Here is a 22,506-nt window from a genome sequence, read left to right on the forward strand (position 1 = left end):
GTCTCATATCGATCATGCTTCTCACAGATGGCTAGGAAAAAATGATGCCATCTGGGTGCAGGTACTGCGGAGAAGAAAGGGGGAGGGGAAAAGAAATGCCACCTCCCCCTCATTTGTTAAATAGTAATAGTGATGACTTGCACTTCTGGATCCTATCTCTCTCTCTCTCTCTCTCTCTCTCTCTCTCTCTCTCTCTCTACTTCCCTCTCTATGTCTAACTCTTTCCCTATGTGTGTGTGTGTGTGTGTGTGTGTGTGTGTGTGTGTGTGTGTGTGTGTGTGTGTGTGTGTGTGTGTGTGTGTTCTGAGTGAAAAAGAATAAATACAGATAGGTTCTGATAAATACAGAATAAATTTAAGATACAGGTCATTCGAAACCTGGTGAAGAAAACATTCACAGAATCACGTGACGTACAGGTTATGAATGTGGACATTATTTTTGTCAGCAGTGTAAATGACACCACTGGAGATGTTGGAAAATGGTTCATATGAATTTGAAAATTAAAAAGTAATAAGCAGATATGAATTCAATTAAGCCCTGTAAGCTTTATATCAAGAAACTGACACTGTCTCTCCTCTTCATCCTCTTAGCTTGTCTGCTTGCAATAATGAGTTCAACGGTAACATTTCAAAGGGGCAATGTCTCCACCAAGTGGCCATACCCTATAATTGCTGTAAAGATCTCTGTTGCACAGATCCCTGCTGAAGAGATCCCTGCTTTACTGATCCCTGTTGCACAGATCCCTACTGTACAGATCTCTACTGTACAGATCCCTGCTGTACAGATCCCTGCTACAGGTTGAATTTACTTTCATCTCTATTCTATATTCAAATATCAATATGTGAACAACCTGTGTGAACAGTCTGAATATAGATAGGAAATTCAAAGAAAAAGAACTTTTTTAAGAACCCCATGGAATGAATGTAAAGATTTAAACATCTACTTCTCATATATATACTGGTTTCATATATACATTTTGCTTGCACAGCTGATGAAGGACCTCTGTCTGAATGGTTATTTTTCTCTACGAACTTTGTGTACTTTACTACAATTTTTTATATCTCTATGTATCTTACCTAAGTACACTGCAGTTATTTACTTCAAATCTTCTTTAGAGTATAGATAGAATATCGTACAGATATAAGAAGATTCCTGTGACCACAAGAGGGCATCATTGCATTAACATTTCATGGCTAAACTTAACCCCTTAGATGTCATTTTGGTACTGGTGTGCTCTTCTGATTGTCAGAAATCAGTGATATTCATGTTTATACAATAAAGATATTTAAAGTTGATATTTACATTTAAAGATGCATAAACCAATGCATGATTCACTCTGTAGCTCATCGCTATAGCTCAACAATAATGGATCTAGTTGAAATATACAGTAAAATATGGGACTATGGGAATAATTCCTAGAAGTGTATTAAAACAAACAAATTCCAATATTTTTCATTCGGACTGCATGAAGTTTTATTTTAGCACAATAGGTTCTTCTAGGGGTTTCTGAAATGTGAGTGTTTGATATTTTTGGTGGTAAGAGGTATGGACTGGAGTGCATGGTGGGTAGCAGTGAGTGATTCGGTACACTGTCCTCGTTCATACTCTTACACCATCACTCATCAGCACACATGAATCTTTGTCTTTGGCACGTTCAGATGCGTGATCTGCTTTTCGCCCTTCACTGTTTGTTTGATCTCTGCACAGCACTTGAGCATTTAAAACTACTGCTGACAGTAGGTCTGCTCTGACTGTTCCAGAAAGGTTATGGTTAGAATTCAGGGGGATCTGCACCGATCATCAGCAGAACGGACTGCAGAACCTGAAGGCTTTGGAGCTAATTAACATCTTGTGTCAGTGGTGTCCAGAAAGGAAAGAGCCTTCTTTCTATAAGTTTTGGTGTCTGAACTGAATTTTACATGACTTTCTTTGTGCTTCTGTTAACCCTATCTATGGATCTGCAGACACATATCAGTAAGCTGCTCCTTGTGGTGTTCACCCTTCTCAGAAGACCATGACTGTAGTGCACTCACAGTGCGTTTATGCACAAACACATGTTCCTTCTGTAGCCACAAAATAATTAGAAAATAAGTGTCACTCAAGCATTTGTTAAAATTTGTGGTTTAATCTTGGCAATTTGACAATAAACACAAAGTCTTTTGCAATATGTTACACTCACACACACACACACACACACACACACACACACACACACACACACACACACACACACACACACACACACACACACACATACACACACACACATAAACACACTCTAACCACTGACTAATATGATATTTCTATGGAATATGTTTGTCTATTCAGTTGGCTTGTGAAAGAATTAGTCAGTATGTCTTGCCTTTGCCATTAATCAGTGACATATGACCTAAATGTGGGTCAGTCTAGAATATGAACATCGTTTAAGAACTTGAAACTTTTTTGCCTGAAAAACCTTGGCAAGTCTGGCCCTGAAGACTGTCCATCATTTTTATAGCCACTATTGTCTTACTGAACTAATTGCAGTGAAATGAAATCTCCAGACTCTTGAATGTGGCAACTGAAACAAGAAGTGTATTCACCCTCACTAGCAGCTAAAGCTAAAGCTATAGCTGCATAGCGTGTCTGCAGTCACACTAAGCTAAACAGCCCAACTTACTACTCCAGGATGAGAATGTTCTGCAGAAGAAGCCACAGAAGGTCTTAATGTTCTTTATTTAGTGATAAAATGTTAGGCATTTGTACAAGCGGCCACTAGTGAAACAACAAATTACAATTACTTAGATTTTACAAATGGCACAACTATACAGCATCTAAAAATGTAGTTTAGTCTAGTTATAAAGTTACAAATACGACCTTATAGGGTAAGCTTGCATTTACACGCACTGTATATATAGTGTGTTCTCAAATGAACTCAAATTTGACACATCATCAATCTTTTGAATGTAGCAGTTCTCAAAAGAATAATGTGAAATATATTCAAATGTTCTAACATTTCTTTTACAGTAAAATAGGTCTTATTATGTCTCATTCTGGCATTAGGCTTTTGTTGTTTCAGTAAATCTTACATAGATAAAAATTTGTCAGCTGCTATTTTTTTTTTTATGAGTGACACATTCAAGGGAGGATCTATCATACCTTCAGTATTTTAGTCTATACACCCCAGAGGTATACATGCATGATAACATTCATCTTGGGAAAACAGGAATGTGATAGTTTTGCATTATCTTGGTGTGTTCTGATAAACAATGAAATTAAAGCCATGCTATGTGCATGTGCGTGTGTGTGTGTGTGTGTGTGTGTGTGTGTGCATGTTCCAGACAGACATAACATTATACCCTGTCTCTCAGTTTGTGCTCTGTGTGTGAGGATAGGTTTTCTTACAGCATCTAGAAAACCTTCTTCTTTTCAACTTTGGCTTTGCTCATTAGCTACTTATGACACTTCTACACAAACATACCTGACCTAAATTTAACTGAACACATACACAATATTGAGATTATGTCAGTAGTCCATGGCATCCACATAAATGTGTGAATACACATAAATGTGTGAATACACATAAATGTGCATCCAACCACATTTAAGGAGTTTCAGTATACACTCCACCCCCTCTGATCATAATGGATCGTTTATATTGGTCATATTGCAAGTGTTCATAGTGTTCATGGTAGTTCATCCGTCTTCATCACTGTTGGGTGGATGACTGGGGGCAGCACACCACTCATCAGTGACACTAACATGCAAGAGCACAGGCAACACAGCTGTGCCTAACATGTGAACATAGCACCTATTAACATACCTGTGCCGTGTCGATGTCACGGCCAGGCTGAGAACGCTTCTTCAGGTAGATCATATTCAGTCAGCAGAGGTCCTGTGGTCAAAATGCATAGCTGTAGTTTTTTTTTAGGTGTGAGTGTAGTGGTGGTGGGGGTGGTGGGTGGTGGGGGTGACACCCAATAATTCCAGCTCACACGACTCATGTTAGGTTGGGTGGTGTGTGACTGGTATTCCCCACAAAGTTTAAATTAAACCTATACCACTGTCAGAAGATGATGGTTGATATGAAGCACGGAGGGTGGTTGGTAGTATGGTCATGATAGGTGACAGTCTAACTGTACACATATAAAACGCCCCAAAGACGGCGGCCAGTGAGTGTAGGTGTTAGTGGTGGTGGGTGGTGAGCTCAGGTCTTCTTAAAATGGTTCTGATAGTAAAGCACAGAGCCCAGTAAAGAGAAAGCAGTAGGAGAAATAGCAGAGCACTAGAGAACAACAGAGCCTTTCTCGTGTGCTTAGCCCTGTGGGTCAGTCTCAACACCTCTCAAAACCAAGCCCAAATGACCACTACAAAGATGAACACGGACCAGAACTAAAGGAGGACCCATTATCTCTATGCAAGAGCTTGGACATGTGTGAGTGTGTGAGCATGTGTGTGTGTGTGTGTGTGTATACAGTGCATGCTAGTGTGTGCGTACATGTGTGTATATATATCTTTTTCTACCTATATGGGTAAGAACACGGGTTTGAAAAGAGGACAGAGATGTTGATTGGAAAAAGGAAAGTCATTGTAATCCAAATGAATTTCACAATGTACACAATTATTGGATTTCTGTAACTCTATGTCTTTCTTACTTAAAGTGATGTAATAAAATGATGTAATATTGAAAACAAAACTCCTAAAACAACAACAACAAAAAAATCCCTTAATCAGATTGAGGCAGAACCATTAAGAAACTCATCACATTATCCATGGTCAAAGTAAAAAGAACTCCCTTTGATATGTTTGCCTTCATGGGGTATTCTGTGCAGTTTTAAAAAACGTTCTGTCCTAAAACCCTGACAGACCTCAATGTGTTTTCTCTCCAAATGCCACAGAAACATACATACTCCAATGAGAGTCTGAGCAACTCTTGGGAGGCAGAAAACTAAGAGGGTCTTTCAGACTTTGATGCGGAGTTCTGTGTTAGGACTGCAATGATTAGCTGCTAGAAAGGGACAGTCTTGGGAACAAAGTAGTCAGTGGGGATGTGGTTCACCCCCCCCCCCCCCCCTTCCTTTCATTGTCTAGGGTGGGGGGGGGACACAGAAGAGAGAGAGAACACACAGCAAGCTTTAATGTGCTAGTCGTTTTTTAGGTCTTCTTATGTTATTGATTATGTATAATTGCATGTTCGAAATCCATATCCGAGTGAGTTTAAAACAGAAGAAGGCAGCCATTTTGTTTGTAGTGGCACACCGATGCAGCCTCAGGCCATTAATTCCGCCGGTTGCCTTCCGCCTCTTGAGACCGAGTTTTTTTCACACTGCAACAATAATCACAAACTCTGCAATTACTGCAAATGCTGAAACAACTCACAACAATCAATCCTAATTATTCAAATGGGTTCAGGAATAATGAAGTAAGAGCATTTTAAACCCAGTTGTGCTGAGGAGTGGAAATGTTTAATTTGTACAAAAAACACAAAAAACTGCATAAGGTGCTGACATGTGAACGTAATCACAAAAGAAAAGTGAAAACCCCCTCTGCCTTCACAGCCCATGCCCGTTAACCACACAAAGCCAAACGAAACGCTCATAATCACATTAAAATTATACACCCTCGTCTCGGACGGTGATTCTCTCTGTTTCTAAACTCACCCAGACAGCTCCGTGCCTTTTGAAGACCGGCCCACATGTGGATTCCCCATGCCGGAGCAGTCCTGGCGGCCTGGACATCCAGCAGGCCCCCCTCTCCCGGGCCCTCCTCTTCTGCCCACCCCCATGCCCTGGCCGTAACTCTGAGGAGTGCCAGGCCCTGTTCTTTGTCACTGAGAGCTTGCGTTGTTCTATGGGAAAGCGTACCACAGAAGGCCCCGCAGGCTCCACTGTACTTGGACTAGATGTCTGCCTAAGTCAGCCAGAGGGGCAGAAAAGAACGGGCTCTTTAGTGAAACCATGTTTCCTGTATGGAGCTGACGTGCCCGTGAATGAGCAGTAATTAGAAAAATGTGAGCAGGAAAAGCATCGCTTAACAAAGGCCATTTCTCTAGCGACGGCTTGAGCAGGGCCTCCTCTCGAAAAGCTATTACTTCATGGAGCTTATTGCATTTCGGTCGGGTCACATGACAAATTATTCGTTAGCTACATAAAGTGCCTGAAGCGAATCTGTTCTTTGCTACTGATCTTGAGAGATACAGTTAAGATACTCTTGCCAAGACCATCCACTACATTTACATTACATCCACTACAATGCCCAGTGATTGTTTATTACGAACCATTTTTTATACGATTTCTGTACTTTTCTTTCTCTTACTCGAGATGTTGTTAGAATTTTACGACTGTGAGAAAGCTTCCCATTTCTTTCCCGTGTCTCACACTGGTCCTGTGGTGGAGCAACTCTGGGTTCTCCCACTCTCCTTGCCGTCACCACAAGTGTTCATGTGTTCCCTACAATGGTAATTATGATTTACAGACTCTGGACCATTTGTGAAACCAAGCAGGCGAGGCCTTACGAGGCTGCAAAGCCACTCCGTCATAACGTTTGCCCCTAATGGCTTTCAAATGTACAGCCAGCGCGCTCGACGATCTTCGCATCCATTTGGTGCGTGTAAAAAAAGCCACGTACTTAGCGACCCACGAAACCGTATCCCAAAAGTTTTCCTCCCGACATCAGAGGAGACCGTAAATAGAAGGCGGTGGCGCGGATATTAAGACGTAGGAGAAGCGTGGCGCGCGCATTCTAATTTTCTCGCTTCGCGCCATATGTGTTACCGTACGCGCGGGACGAGTTGTAAGACCACACGGCCATTAACGTGTTCATTCGTACGCTCGCCCGGTTTTGAGGGAAGGCTGTAGCAAACGTCTGACCACATCTTAAAGTTTTAGCACCACTAAACACTAGCATGACACACGCTAAATGGTGTCGCCACATTTAAGCCAGTTCCCACCATCTGCTCCATCACAGAACACTACACTAACTCGAGGCCTTTAGAAAATGGACCGAAACTGAGCCATTACCAACAAACCTGTTCACTTTATATCGAACACAAACAGTATTATTAAGCCACACGCCTCTTCATATTTTGTTATATAATAGAAAAAAAGATTGTTGGCATAACCATTTATTGTGTTAGCATGCGCAATAGGGTAGGCAGTCATTCAGATTTAGGCCAGACTGGATGTGTGTGTTTATCTTTCTTTCCTCTGTCTCTGCCAGAATGGCTGAATGGACACAGATTTGTCATCCTTATGGAGTGAACTCCATACGTGTACTTGTGTGCTGTTTCCATTGATCAAAGTTATTTTAGCGTGTCAGCGGGTCACATACATGTCAAAAGCAAATACCATGTATTTCATTGGTTTCATCACTTATTAGCTAACCGAAGAAAGTTCTAGATTTCAGTCAGTTAGGATGTTTGCTACGGTGTGAAAATGACACTTGTTCCTTTTGAACAGTTGGAAAGATGACTTCTACTATCATATTTGTACCAGATGTAAATACTCTACATTACATATTTATAAATAAAAATTTGTTTTCATTTTACGTGTTGCAGTCTCACATCCTTGTCACATTATAATCATATTGTCAAAGTGTCATAGTTTAGGTATTATTAAAGAAGCCACTCTAACGTGTGATAACAGGCTATACCTTGTGAGGCAACCCTTATCCACGTACAGTGGCTGGAACATTTTAGGTGTGAAGGAGATCACCAAAATAGACTGTAGTGATTCATAGGCAAGTCACCCAAAGGAAAAATAAACCTGTGTTTGTGTCATGGTGGTATAATACTGAATCAAAGTTTATACCTTGCAGAGATATAACACTAGCATTATATAGCATTATAACTCATAGAACCATATCACATCATCATCGTTTAACTCTTACAGAGCTATAACACCACATCATGGTTCTAAGTTTTCAGTAAGAAGCCTTAAAGAGAGCCAGACGACCAGTGAGCAGAGAAGAGAAAGTTAATTAAAGAGAGGCTAAATAAATTTGAGGTTACGTTTAAGTGAAGAAAAGCAACACTTCACTTTGCTGCATTTCACCAAGTTGATAGAATTCTTCACAATAGCAGTTCCTAAGGGAGCAAGTTTCCAAAATTGCATTTTCAAAACATAAATTTCAAAATTTCAAGTTTTTTGCAGTCTTGCCATGATATTTAAACTATGACTTGACCTACACCAAAACAAAATTCTTCAAGGGCACATTCCTGTTATTTTTCCATTTACTTATTCAAAAGAAAGAATATTCTTTTGGCTGTGGCTTTTTGTGATATATTTTATATAACTTTCTTGAGAGTTAGGGTGCTCTAAGGGGGCCGATTATGGTTCCAGTCTTATGAATTCACATACTGCATATTCTAAATTCTGCATATTGTTTTCTGTATGCAAATATATATAGCTACCATTTTTCATCAGTAAGACAGTCCACATTGGAAATGTGCATTTATTTCATATATTAGCAGAGGATGTGTTAAAACTGCCTTTTACAGTATATATAACTGTTTTTGGAGTTTAATAACTATTTTCTCAAACTTTTAATTGCATGGTAGTATACCTGCATTTTAATCAACTCATACAGAGTAATTCCTGCACTGCTAAAAACATATCAAGATAATGACTAATCTTGATATGTTTTTGCTTACAGATACATTAAGCACAATGTTTAACGGCCGGACAATGCAAATTCATCTACGGCTTTAACACAGACCATTTACCTAGACAAGGTAATGAGCAAGAGATTTAGAGAGAAAGGGGGAGGGGGGATGAGAGAGAGGAAAAGTGATGGGGGAGTCTGTATTTATGCCAGTCCGTTTGTTTCTTCACACAGCAGAAAACACATAAATCAGAATAGGGCTGCAGCTTCCCTGAGTTAACAGCTCCACCACACCAGCCCTCAAAGAGCAGCTAGCATACACCAACCCCACCCCCGACCAAGCCTCCACGAGCAGCTAGCAAACCCCCCCAACCAGCTCTCTACGAGCAGCTAGCATACCCCCCCGACCAACTCAACACGAGCAGCTAGTATACCTCACCAACCAGTTCTCCACGAGCAGCTAGCATACCCCCCCAACCAGCTCTCCACGAGCAGCTAGCATACCCCCCCCCGACCAGCTCAACACGAGCAGCTAGTATACCTCACCAACCAGTTCTCCACAAGCAGCTAGCATACCCCCCCCCCTCCCACACACACACACAACCAGCCATCCAAGAACAGCTAGCTCACCCCCCTCCCCACAACCTCCCCCCCTTCGCCTCAGGGTGAGGCCGGCTCAATTTCGACTCATTCCGTGCCAGGGATCCACACCGGCAATTTGACCTGTCAGTGAGCCCATGAATCACACAGGAAAGGCATGATTAGCTGAGCTGATTTATTAGAAAAACGTAAGGCCCTTTTTCTTTTCTTTCTTTTTTTTATTTTTTTGCACAACGGAGAGGAACCAGAAACCCTTAAGGGGATGCAGGGGGGGGGGGGGGGGGATGCGACCTGGGGCTAAGCCCACAGGGGGTCCACACATTAGTTCAAGTTAGATGGCCATTACCTGTATGAGTTTAGAGCTACAAGTTACCGACTGCTTCTCTAGTCAAGTCTGGACTCAGAATTCAACGAGTTGAGTCAAGCCAGAGCTGACAAGCACGCTGAGTCACATATAAGAACCTAGCCATTATATTCAGTACTATATAATGCTATATCATATATTTTGTACATTAAATCTTAAATGTACATTGTATTTGTCATAAAGAATTCACAATTTAAATTCATGTATAATAAGCAGAGAGAAAAAATACATCATAGCTATTGGACTTCAATAAATACATACATTGTTAAACAATTAGTTACTTAAATAAATGAATAATTGTGCATGTTAACAACAATAAGTCAGTTAAATTCCATCCCATTATTCTCACTCTCTCCTAATTCTACATCAACACCATCAGTCTGGGCCTGAACACTCCTCAGACCTGAACATTCAGTAGGCCTGAACAGTCATCCAGCCCAGACACCCCTAGTAATATTACACAGGTCAAGCAAACTGCTCATTGGACAATCATCTGACAAGGGAGACAGAAGTCCTACGTTTGCAAAACAACTGTAGCTCAGTCAGAGAATGTAGCTGTGTTCAAACACAAGCTATGGAAATTTGAGGTTTGACAAAGTAATAAATTAGAATCTCACTGTACTAGCACGGCATCAAACTCTGTTCACCTTCACCCAGAACATAAACATGTTTCCGCTTGCAGAACTTCCAAACCTATGCACACATGCTGGACATAGAGGCTCTCGAGTTTTGATGACGAGTGGTTGGATGAATGAAGAATCAGCTAAGCCTGAACCTTATAGCGATCTATTTATTTTTTGTGTGAACAAATCCAGCTACATTATAGTAGTATTTCAGATGTCCGTGTTGAAAACCTAGCTTTGGATATGGGTTATCTTATGTTCTGGACGTATGGTTGCAAACACGTTTTTTTAAGTATTGTATCTTATTGTTGTGTTTCTCATCCAAAAATGTTGGATGCAAAACTGTGCATTGAAGGGAATTTTCAGTCTGACGTACACCCCTTCATCTCCAGGGCATAGCAGAACTGCATGCTGGGAGTTGTGGATGCGGTATATAAAAGACACACAGAGTCTGTTGAGTACCAGTGGAACTCAGAGCACTAATCCATCTTGACTCTTGCCCAGGATTATATCAAAACTTCAAAACTACTGCATTCTTTTTTTTTCCTTCACATTTATTTAGAAATTACAGTAATTTTTTACTGTTTTATTCCATATTTCACAAACTACTGGTATATTGGATTTCTACTGGTTTGTTGATTTATTCAACAGTTAAATAAACATCAGAAAATGTATGTAATCTAAAAGCATTTAAAGATCAAGAACAAAACACTAGTATACATGTAGTAGAGGGGGAATTTTCTCTAAACTTAACGGATAACCAATATCAGAAATGTTACACATCTAAAATATAAATTTGTATTAGGTGATTTGGCAATTTGTCATTTTTTGTCAAGGCATGTTTTGAGTTACATCAGCAGAATATAGTGCGTCTGCTCTGAGGCATTTGGCCTGTGTCTAAGGCACTCAGACTGCAGAGTCTCTCTGTCATTGGTTTGCTGTCTGTGAGGAGACACTGGACATCTTTTTGCCCATGGGATAATGTTAGTGATTAATGGTAGCATGCCTAGAAGGAATTACATTGTTTTACATCAACTAACACGTTCATTCTTTTACTAAAATTGAACAAGATCAACTCCAGGTCTGTATGCCCAATGGCTGAAACAAATTTTTTTTATGAGATGCGTGCTACAGTGAGATGATGTTCACGGGAAACAGCTTTGAAAATAATGCACGTGCACACACACACACACACACACACACACATTAGAGAGGGAGAAACAATGCTATGACCTATACAGAACCTGTTGGGGCAGCTCCGAAAACCTTATGAAGCCCACACTGCTCTGTGGACCGTCCGCACACGCAGACCGTCCAGATAATCACACGCCAATCACCTGTCACGACTGAAAACGTCTCTGCTCTTGGCCTCTGTGAGGACTCTCACGCGTATAAAGTCTGGAGTGTCGTGGTCAGTCATGTACATATTTACAAGTGCTGCTCTTCTGATTCAGGAAAATGGGAATAATAATAGAAATGACCTTAGTCAAGCTACAGGCCCTTGTGTGTCCATGTGAGATTAATTGAAGTCTCTTTACATCACCGAGTTGTGCTGTCTTGAATGTGGGCAGGTCGAGAGCTTCAGGACCTGGCCTTGTTAAAGTACCCAAATGGTGGGAGGGTTGAGAGAAAAGAACAGAGTGCAAAAGAGAAAAGAAAAGTGATAGCGGTTCTCTTGGATGTAGAGTGTGGCGGACACGGCTGTGCGAGCATGAGCACGGGAACGGATCCAGTCGGCCTGGTTCCGTACAGGCTCACTGTGGAGCACTGACATCGGTCCAATTACAGCAGACCCCTTCTTTCTAACCCTTGAAAGAGAAAGAAGTCTTTTATGGGAATTTACAACAGACATGTTAAGATAGCCGGGTGGCTGTTTTGCGAACACTAAAATGGAAGACACTTTTGGGTAAACACCTCACGCTCCTTAAGTTCCTTGTATCTATTTTGAGACTTCAGAAGCTACAACAGACTTTGTGCAATAATTGCTTTGGCTAGAGCGTTCAAAAGCTCAATAAAACAATCGCACACGCAAACGTAGTGACCCTATCACCCCCGAGCCTGCTTCCTTCAAACTATCTCAGGTGCATATCCATGTAAGAACTCATCAACGAACATCAAGGGAGGAAAGAGAGGTAAAGAAAAAAAAAACCAAAGGGGGGGAGAAATCAAAGAAACAATGTGTACTGTACTCCTCCCTCTTGATAAAAGAGACGGAATTTTGACATTCGGAGCAATATGAGGCATGCCGACGATTCCCTGTGAACTGCGTTTTTTGCAGCTTGCCCCGGGGTCTCCAATTGTAAATTCATCAGTGTCAACACTATAACTGAGAGAAGGCTTTGAAAGAAACAGAAGCTCGCTAATCACGTCAACGCTGAGGTATTTTGTTTCTAATTTTCTTGACAAAATGTATCTCATGGTCTTAGGGTTCTGGTTGATGTGTAATGTCATGTCAGAAGGTTTTAAAAATTGTTTAAGATAAGTTTTAAATGTGCTTTGTTGATGTGTTTGCTTATGCTTTATTTGCACATTTCAGCCACAAAAATTGGAGAAAAGGAAGAAAAGCAACATTTGAGTTGGGGTCTGCTAGCAGGAGCTGACTGGTGCTGGAATAGTTGATCAGCCTTCAGAAAAGTCTCCCGATGCTTCACTGCTTTGCTACTAACAGCTGGAAAAAGGTTTTCAACAGAAGCATTTCATCAAAGCACTTGCAGTACAAATGATAACACAGGCACCCATACCATCTTCATCAGTGTCTGGTGTTACATCGATCTGACAGTGACGCTGTATTCAGGAATCCTAAGGTGTTATTATTTGATTGAAGTGTATCGCAAAAAAGTTAATGGTATCCGATCAGTGTATTCATATAAGTTTCTCTCACCTCAGCAAAAATTTTTGATAAATAAAACCAGTTCTCTGTACTGCACTGAGATTTTTGCACTGTGCTCTTGTGTTGCACACTATATAAAACCAGGAGTCTTTTCAGGCTTGGCCACTTCACCGTGTTTGAGGTGTAAAGTGATCCACCTCAGTGGCCTATGCTTGTGAAGGCGTCATTAAAGAGTGAACCTTTCTTAAGCAAATTCAGTTTGCCTGCAGTTAACGCACCCAGCCTCACTCACACTCCCTACGTTTACGCTCTTTTTATCTTTTTTGTTTTCTACAGACTGTGTGTGTCATTTAAGCTGATTTACAGTGAAAAGATTCAACATAAAACATTTTAATTCCATTCCCCACCTGTGCTGTTTGTCCTTTGCTGACGCTGGGGGAATGCTTGCAGCCCCGGGGCATGCTGGGACGGACAGGGCAGGTGAAGGGGGTTGTCAAGCCTAGTAGAGTGAGTGACTGACAGCCCTTACAACACCCAGTGATGAAGTAGTCTATTAGATTCTCATAAATGAAGCGTTCGGCTTCAGTGCTGTAAAAATGGGTAGATAAGCAACATTTGGAGTTTTAATTGATGTGAGGGGCTGTAGAATATAAGCTGAACTCATCATGACCTTTGGAAATGTCAGTGTATTCACCAAAATAATATATTTGGTTAGCCAAGTTGCTGGAAGCTCTTGCTCAAAGAACAATTCCTTTATAGAATTTATATAAAGTACAAAAAGTAAAGTCTTCTGTCTCCTGCTTCATAGATTTTTTTTTTCATTTGAACTCTTTCCTACCCAAGTGCTGTTTGCTAAATTGCTAACAAATGAACGACTCTTCCTGTTTTTTGACTGAAGTTGTGTAGTCGCCCCACACATCTCTCATGCCTCCCGACGTTCACCCGGTTCCTTGCTCCCCACCTCGGCGCTGGCTGTCTCGTTTTGACACGTCGGCCTGATTTTGCTGGATCGCTCGTGTCATATTTAGTTGATGCGCGGAGAACCTGATCCCTCCTGTAGAAGATGGCAGAGTCATAATTGCTCCGAATGCGTCATGGCTGGAAGAGCCCGCGGCAAAAAGATCGTTTGCATCCTGTCGGGTTTTCAGCCTCTGCTCGTCGTCCTGAAACACACCTGCCAAACCTTAATTACTCCACGATGTGGTTACCTGTTCTCATTTTATCATCTCTGTTAAAAAACAGAAAGGCAGCCAGTCTTTTAATCTGTGGATTCCCCTTCCCCCCGTTATTTCAAGTATGGTATTCTCAATTAACTCCTCACTCCAAGCCTTAGCTTTTATTTCCCCAATTATGAAGGTCTATGGTGTAATGTTAGGTGACATATTATTCAAAGGAGTAGAATCAATCACTGAAATGAAGGAAAGCTGTATCACTTTTCTTTATGTGTGGGAACCTCTGGATTCGCTCTTGTATGGTTTACATCGTAATTGTTGCCTCTCGATCCTTCTTAAGCAGGCAACATTACCACTTGAGGCAAATGAACCTTTAGGTGGTGCAACCGTGCTCAGATAAGAGATTACTAATGTAGTGGTTCCACTTTGCACATATGGAGGTGGTTTGGTTTATGTCAAATTATCGTGGGTATCTCATTGACTTTCCCAAAGCCTGGAAGTAAACCTCAAACCATCCCAAGTGAGTTTTTAGCAGAAGTATCTCACACATGTGAACTGACATACACCAAAGCGTCATGAATATTTTGAAACTGACTGACTCACAATTCATTCGCTCACAGAGGAAAATGGTGTTTAATTTTCCAGTCGCCTTTTGAAGTTTAGAGGTGCAGCATGTTTGCAGTACAGAGCTCAGCTGCTTTTCTTCATAAATACTGAGATTGTTCTTAAAAACATCTTCAGAAAATTGTTTACTGAAGAAAAAAAAAGCCATGTTTCCAAATCTCTATTTAATCTGGTTAATCTTAGAAAGAACATTCCACGTATTCATCATAAGGTCTTTTACTTTCTTCATCTTTGCTAAACAATACGGTTGACATTTAGAAAGCACATCACAGCTACATATTACTTATCACATTTCCGCATCTCTGTAAGAAAGAAACTAGTTCTGATGTTTACTGATGTGCCTGAGAGAGACACTCAGACTTTCATTTAGAGACGTGCTCTATGGAGGTAAACAGGAGTTGCGCCCACATCAGCTCCCGGCCCGCGGCACTGCTGTCATCCTTTGAGAGACAAGGCAATCTGGCCTGATCTCCCTCTCAAAGGTCTCCAACCTTTAACAGGGCTGCCTTCTTAAGCAAAAAAGCAACACAGAGATCCAGCTGTCAGTCAGAGCTTAAGTGTTCAAAGTCGGTGGTGTCACGCTAAGGCCTAATCATGCATAATGTGCTATGACTGCCTCCTGTTTGCTGCAGGGGGGGTGGGGGGTGGGCGGAGATGTTTGTTTGTTTTCGTTTTTATTATTATTATTATTGCTCGCACATAGAGCAATTGCACACATTACCCCCCCCCCCCCCCCCCCCAAACCGCCCCGTAAAGCCGATGGTCTCACTAATAGCAAACGTTCTCCTGTTCTACCTTGTCTGTCTTTTGCATAATGCATTGTCCCAGGTATACAGTAATTCAAACGTAATCCAAACGCCTGCATTCACAGTTCACACAGCTCTCGTTCCCCCCGGGGCTACGTTCCCCTCTGATGCCTATCCTGTTGTTTATGGTAAACAAGCACTAAAGAGGGATCATATCTGACTGTGTTGCCTTGGGTTGACAGGGCTGATTAAATGAGGACAGAGGAGGGTCTATGAAAGAAAGACAGAGAAGAAAGACACTCTCCTCTCCCCCCTCTGATCCGCTGGAAACAAAGATGATTAAAACATAGTGCGGCAGAGACGCCTAACCCCTCCTCACTCCCAGAATGCCACCACTTCTGGACACAGCTGCCACAGCGGAGACCGGAAAATAAGAAAATAAAAAACAAAAATCCAAGCAAAAAAAGTGCCGTGCGTCCAAGCTTCACACAGAGGTCTATTGTTAAGGCATGCTGTTTTTCAGTTCATGCAGAATTATGAATTATGAACTGGGTATTTCAAAGCAATCCTTAACAGATGAGGACCAGGCCTAAATTTAAAGCAAATGTCTCATCTTCAATGTGTTTTGGTAAAAAAAAAACATTTAGGGTCAATGGTTAAAGATTAGGCACACTGCATGTGCTTGCTGAGTTTTACAGAAAGCACATATGCAAATGCATTGTGGATGCCTCTTCCAGTAGAGTGGACATCAAACCATCAACTGTCTTTGTATAGGACAAACAGACCCAAACAGGAAGGATGTAAGTTCAGTCCTCAGAAATGCTCAGTCAGATTACCCAACCTGGGGGGCAAACATAGACCACAGTCTTTGACGCTTTCTATATATTATATTTATAGTAAAAGACTTTACCTCCAGTTAGTTAATTACAGACTCCAGACTCACCTGGTAAGTGCTGCCCTTGGGAAGGTAAAAACTGGTTGCAGGCTTAATATAACGTTTCAGGAAAACCACATGGGATGTATTGTAAATTTCATCTACTAATCAAACTGTGACACAAGCTATGGATTAATGACTGTGAACATGCGTGCATATCTTCTGTGGAATGTGGGGTGAAATATAATGAATCACTGAGGATTTGTGATGTGGACGAGGCTGATTGATGTCTTCATCAAAGAAACTTTCACTTACCTTAAATGTTCGCCTTTTCAGGACTTTTCGAGGTTCATACAATTTCAACTGCAATTTCACACACACACACACACACACACACACACACACACACACACACACACACGTTTGTACAAATAAACACAAATAATGCACAGACTGTTCCTAATTTAGCTGTTTTTTTAATATATAAAACACTTTTAAAAATTGAAACAAATATAACTTCAGTCCTTTGAATATGATGTAATGATAGCGGTAGAAGTCATTGTGTCCTCGTGTGCAGGAGAATGAGAGGAAAGGGGAGACTCATCATTATGCAGAAGGGTATTTGTTGAGTTATGTCTTTTGTGTCAAGGTCTGTGTGCCCCTTACAGGTCTATGGTGAGGAGGAGGGTGTTGTGAGTAATTATAGGGAGATGGTGATCTGGGTGACCCGCCACACCCAGCACTTAGTGTGGCATGCTCGCTCCGCTCTGTGGGTCCTGCCCAGTTGTCTATGAATGACAATAGTCCAGACAACGGAGCCAGTAATTAAGGTCCAGGGTAGAATTCACTAGCCCAACCAGAGTCTCTCTCTCTCTCTCTCTCTCTCTCTCTCTTTCTGCCTGTCTGTCTGCCTGGCTGTCTCTCTCTCTGTCTCTCTCTCTTTCTGTGTCTAAGGTATAGGAGTCCTAGCCACAGTGACCCCAATCAATCATGTAATTAAAAAGACCTGCCAGTTGACCTGTTTTACTTCAGTACAGTGATGTTTCGTATAAGATATAGAAATACAATTGGATGAGCACTTACAAAAATATTTGGAAATGAGTTCTAATGATTTCATGTGAATAGTTATAGAAATACTATACAGATTCATAACAAGGCAATCTGCAAATTAATATATAAAACATTCCTTCAAAAATGTTTATATTCATCTTAAGTGGGTTCAAATTCATCAGGTAGTTCATTCGGATCTTCAGTCGGTAATTAATGCTTCTGTACTTATATCTATACCTATATTTTCTTCTGTGCAAACTTAGTTTTTTGTATGTTTTGGCATAATTCTGTCTGTAATTTCATTAGTAACCTAAATGGCAACATTCTGTAGTAACTTGGGTTATATCTTAAACTTTAATTTACAACAGTTAATTGTTTCGAAAGGAAGTGAGTCGATGTTAATCGATGTTAATCGGGCTCATTCCTTCGGCTAACACTAGAGGGCGCTCACCCTCTCCTTCTCTTTCAAGCGTCTCCATCTGTCGCAGAGCTTTAGAAATTGTAATTGAAAACATTTGTGTGCGCGCGAAGACTCCTACGACCAACAGTGAGACGGGGTTGTGTATTTTCAATATTTACCACTAGTTTTACGTTCTTTATTTCAGTTTTAAATTGAGTTTTAAATAATAACTTTATTAAACAGACAGTAAATACAATAACTGAATAATCAATCGAATGAATAAATAGGAGGCTAATAGTGCAAAATAAAAAATCATAAATATATGTCAGTTTCCCCGACTTCCCTCTGTGCCTACAATTTAAATACGCTATAATATATAAGACTTAATATTATACCGATCGTTTACTCCTTATAAGGTAAATGTGTTCGTTGTTTTTCCTGATAATAAAAATGTGTGTATATCTTACAATATTAATTACGTGTGATTAATTAATCAATGCAGTCAAACAATTTCACAGTTTAAATGACATGACGAATTCTTCACAGTTCACTTTGTACAGGACTGAAAATAGTAACAATTTGGTGAAGTTGCATTGAATACGTAGAATTTACATGCGTTGTGGTGTATTACAGTAATGGTAACGGGTAGACTTTATTACATTTAGATTTTCATTCTATATATCATTTTATTATTTTATTATATTATCATTTTATCATTATTAGTCAACTGGGTTATAGCTAATTGAAACCCTCTCTGCGTAACATTTTAGTTAAGGTGTTTACTCTTACAGATATCTGTTCGCTATACTGGCTTTTTGGTTTTGTAAATTTGCATCCGAAAAAAATCATGTCTTGAAGAAGATTGCTTTTATAGCTTCCAATGTAAAAATTCTGTTTAGTAGATATCAGTTGATTTGGGTTGCACATGTTAGCGGTACTAAATTCTTCTGAGAACTATACCATCTAACATTTCTGGATGTGACATTATGATTATGAAAGCATTCGATTTACCTGTTTGAATAGAAAAATCCGAATTTATATAAAAGTATAAATGTCTCCAAACCTTAAATGTTAAAACCGAAGTACAGAGGCAGTAACAATATTTTCCTCAAGAGCATATTGATGCATTTGTCTAACAAATAATTTTTGTTTTGTGAAAATAATGTGTGGATAATAAAATCTGCATAGCTGTAAACACACAAAGAACTTATCTGAGATGAAATATAATTAGTCCTAATTATACAGTGAGGTTAGTCTCATTACATTGAAATAATGTAACCATTACAATACAGATTCCATAATTGTTATCCATTCAAATGATACACTTTTCACAACCAGTTGCACAGTCACACAGTGTGTGTGTGTGTGTGTGTGTGTGTGTGTGTGTGTGTGTGTGTGTGTGTGTGTGTGTGTGTGGGCGCGCGCGGGGGGGGGGGGGGGTGGGGGGGGGTACATACAGTTATGTATATAAACCAAATGTAGAACTGGCCCCACCTCAGCTGTGGGTGTGTGACTGGGATTCCCACCGCAGGACCCAAGCCTGCCATGTTGTGCTGCCCGCTCACTTTGCCTGTCTGTAATTTGAGGTGACAGAGGTGTTGCCCGGGGGCAGCAGCCCTGGTTTGCGTGTTACACAGTATGGATGCAGCCGGGGCCTGGGGCGATCATCCAACCTACCCCACCCAGAGCCGTGAGACCCTTGAGTCTGCCTCCACGTCTTCTCTCACCCCACATCGCTCCCTCTGATCTCCCACAGAGGTGTCTCATGTCCAGGTCCCTCAAAGTCAGTGGCACGAAGGGTTGGAGCTCTGCCTTAATGCTGAATATTAAAAAGGCGTCGTATCTGTGATGTCCACACTCATTTCACGTTACACGGCACGTGAATACCTGTGATTTTCAGGTGAGCTGCCTTGCTGGGGGGGCTGCATTCATATGATGCCATAAATTAAGAAAATTCCTCTTTAATAAGCCCACACCAAATCACTCCCAAACTGTTGTCTAAATGTCAGGAGCTTTTCCAAGAGAGGCTTATAAGAGTTATGAGATTTTTAAATTATAACTCTTGTTGCCATCAAAGACTGCATAGGTGTATGTGTGCATGCGTGTGCATGTATAAACACATATTTCCAAACATGTGTGTATGTAGGTGAAAGTGTGTGTGTTATGGGTGACTTGCAGTTAAGTAACAGTATCGGAGTGTGTGACATCTCTGAGAGGATCTCTGCACAGGAGCCGGGGGGCTTGTATATAAACTCCACACTCTCTCCATTGTGTCCACCTGTTTGTGGCTTTACCTCCTACCTCCTCCCCCCTTTCATTATTTGCATGTAAAACTGAAGGCCGTGCCTCTGTGTGTGTGTGTGTGTGTGTGTGTGTGTGTGTGTGTGTGTGTCACCAGGGCATTTAATGAATGACTCCTGCAAGTGTGTAGAGACTGAACATGCACTGTAACACACACACACACACACACACACACACACACACACACACACACACACACACACACACACACCTTGCCCTTGAGTCATGCAGTGTGACTGAATCACTGGAAGTGACCCACTCTGGTGTAGACCAATACCACGTCTCAGACAGAACCCACACACACATACCCCGAACGAGGCCGCGGTAACAAACATCAAATCCGGCCGGCAGGTATGTAAACACAAAACGACCGAAGCAGGTATAAAAATCCCAGCATTCCACGACTAGGCCGATTGTCCACAAGCGTCCGTGAGGCTCGGATTTACACTGACCAGGTCACTGAGGCACCCCAGACGTTGGCTAATCTCTTTACTCTCCTCCCTGAGGTCAGCCTTTCTTCTGGCGGATTCAGGCCTTCCTAGGATCTTTTGTGCTTGGTTTGTTTAGTGCTGGGGCCGTCGCCGAGCCCCTGACACCCCTGCGGGCGTCTCTTGACCCAGCCCGAAGGCCACGGAGAGCAGCTTCAAAGCAGGGCAGAGCACGCACATCTCCTCTAACAGCAAGCTGGGCGGGGGCTTCAGGGGGTGGGGGGGGGGGGGGGGGGGGTCACTTTCATGGACATGCTGTTGTTATTTCCATAACTGCTGAAACCTTAAGTCCCCATTTTTCACATCAAACTTTCGTCCATCCATTTGTTTACATTATAAATTGATTCCGCCTTCCTATTGATGGACTCGGGGCGGTGCACTGTAAACATTGTCACACTGCAACAAAGTCCAGAGTCACGTAAGACGGAAACACAGCCAGGGTCCAGCAGCTCCACGTGGCTACATATAATTAAACGATTTAATCAGCATTGTTTCTATCATAAAGCAACTTTGATTTGATGTTTTGAAGGTTTGCAGCTCACGCCCCTCCCCCCCCCCTCCCCATTTGCTCTTTATCTCTTAGTAAAAAGTACAGGAAATAGCAGTGATACTCATGGTGAATTGATAAGTGTGGGAATGAAGGTTTGCAAAGAACAACTGGTGCTGTTTAAGAGACGCTAGTTACAGTTGTCCATTTTCAAAGCTCACGAAAGCCATTTTGCTCATCTCTCACCTACATGGCCACACCTGCTGTGCAGTGTGAGACTACAAGGAGTCGTTTATAATAGGAGTCGCTCGTATGATAGAGCACAACTGTAAAGCAATCCGACAGTGATTGTAGTAAAATGTTTTCTAATTTGTGCAGTAGCTAGGAAAACAACGTGCGTTGGACAGTGTTGATGCTTGTATTTTTATTTGGTTGTCTTGACTACAGCTTATTTGGTGCTTTTGAGAGAGAGAGAGAGAGAGAGAGAGAGAAAGAGAGAAAGAGAGAGAGAGAGAGAGAGAGAGAGAGAGAGGGAGGGAGGGGGGGGGGGAGAGAGAGAGAATTTCACACTTTGCCACTCTCCCGCTCAGAAGGATGGAAGTAATTAGTCATGAACAAAGCAAAAGAAAAAAAAAATTAAAGTGAAGGGGAAATGTTGAAAACATGAGTTTGGTAAATTACCTCATAAACACCCCTCCCCCTCTCTCTCTCTCACTCCTTTCCTGACCACTTCACCCCCCGAGACTCTCACTCATTCCTCAGTCTCTCTCTCTCTCTCTCTCTCTCTCTCTCTCTCTCTCCTCTCTCTCTCTCTCTCACTCCCTCTCTTGGCTATACGTCCGTTTCATCTGGTATTCATATGGGCTTTCTTCACCCCCCCCTCCTGCAATCCATCCCCAAACTATTTCCTTTTTCAATTTCCAGGGGAAGTTGTTAAATGGTTCCTGAACCAAACAAGGTTTATTTTTCCCCTCTCTTTAAAAAACCCCTCTCTCTCTCTCTCTCTCTCTCTCTCTCTCTCTCTCTCTCTCTCTCTCTCTCTCTCCTCTCTCTCTCTCTCTCTCTCTCTCTCTCTCTCTCTCTCTCTCTCTCTCTCTCCCTCCAACTATTGCTGTACCACATAATGTGTGTCTACATGTGCTCTTTTTTAATACTTTATGAGATTGCAAAAAGGACTGTGACAAGTTTAATATGGCCATCAACGTGTTCATAATAAATCATGTCTAAGCCACACACGCAACTAAAATATATATTTGGAGAAAAAAACATCAGTGTGATTTGAATTGATCACTAAACATCAAAAGTTTCTGTAAGTATCCTTACATGTGAGTCCTGCATATATAGCACCTTTACTATCAATACTCATT

The 22,506-nt window shown here is 41.4% G+C and overlaps 1 protein-coding gene across 1 annotated transcript in view; it reads right to left on the reverse strand.

Annotated features, from left to right (window-relative positions):
• Nucleotides 1-20,727: 20,727 nt before the first annotated feature.
• The window catches only part of LOC143521123 (voltage-dependent calcium channel subunit alpha-2/delta-2-like), a 53,346-nt gene continuing 51,567 nt past the window's right edge, over nt 20,728-22,506 (reverse strand). The window contains exon 4 of the mRNA XM_077013684.1: nt 20,728-20,805. Coding sequence (XP_076869799.1) covers nt 20,728-20,805 — 78 coding nt within the window. The remainder of the gene's footprint in view (nt 20,806-22,506) is intronic.

The sequence above is a fragment of the Brachyhypopomus gauderio genome, chromosome 8 (genome assembly GCF_052324685.1).
Source record: "Brachyhypopomus gauderio isolate BG-103 chromosome 8, BGAUD_0.2, whole genome shotgun sequence".
Classification (NCBI taxonomy): domain Eukaryota; kingdom Metazoa; phylum Chordata; class Actinopteri; order Gymnotiformes; family Hypopomidae; genus Brachyhypopomus; species Brachyhypopomus gauderio.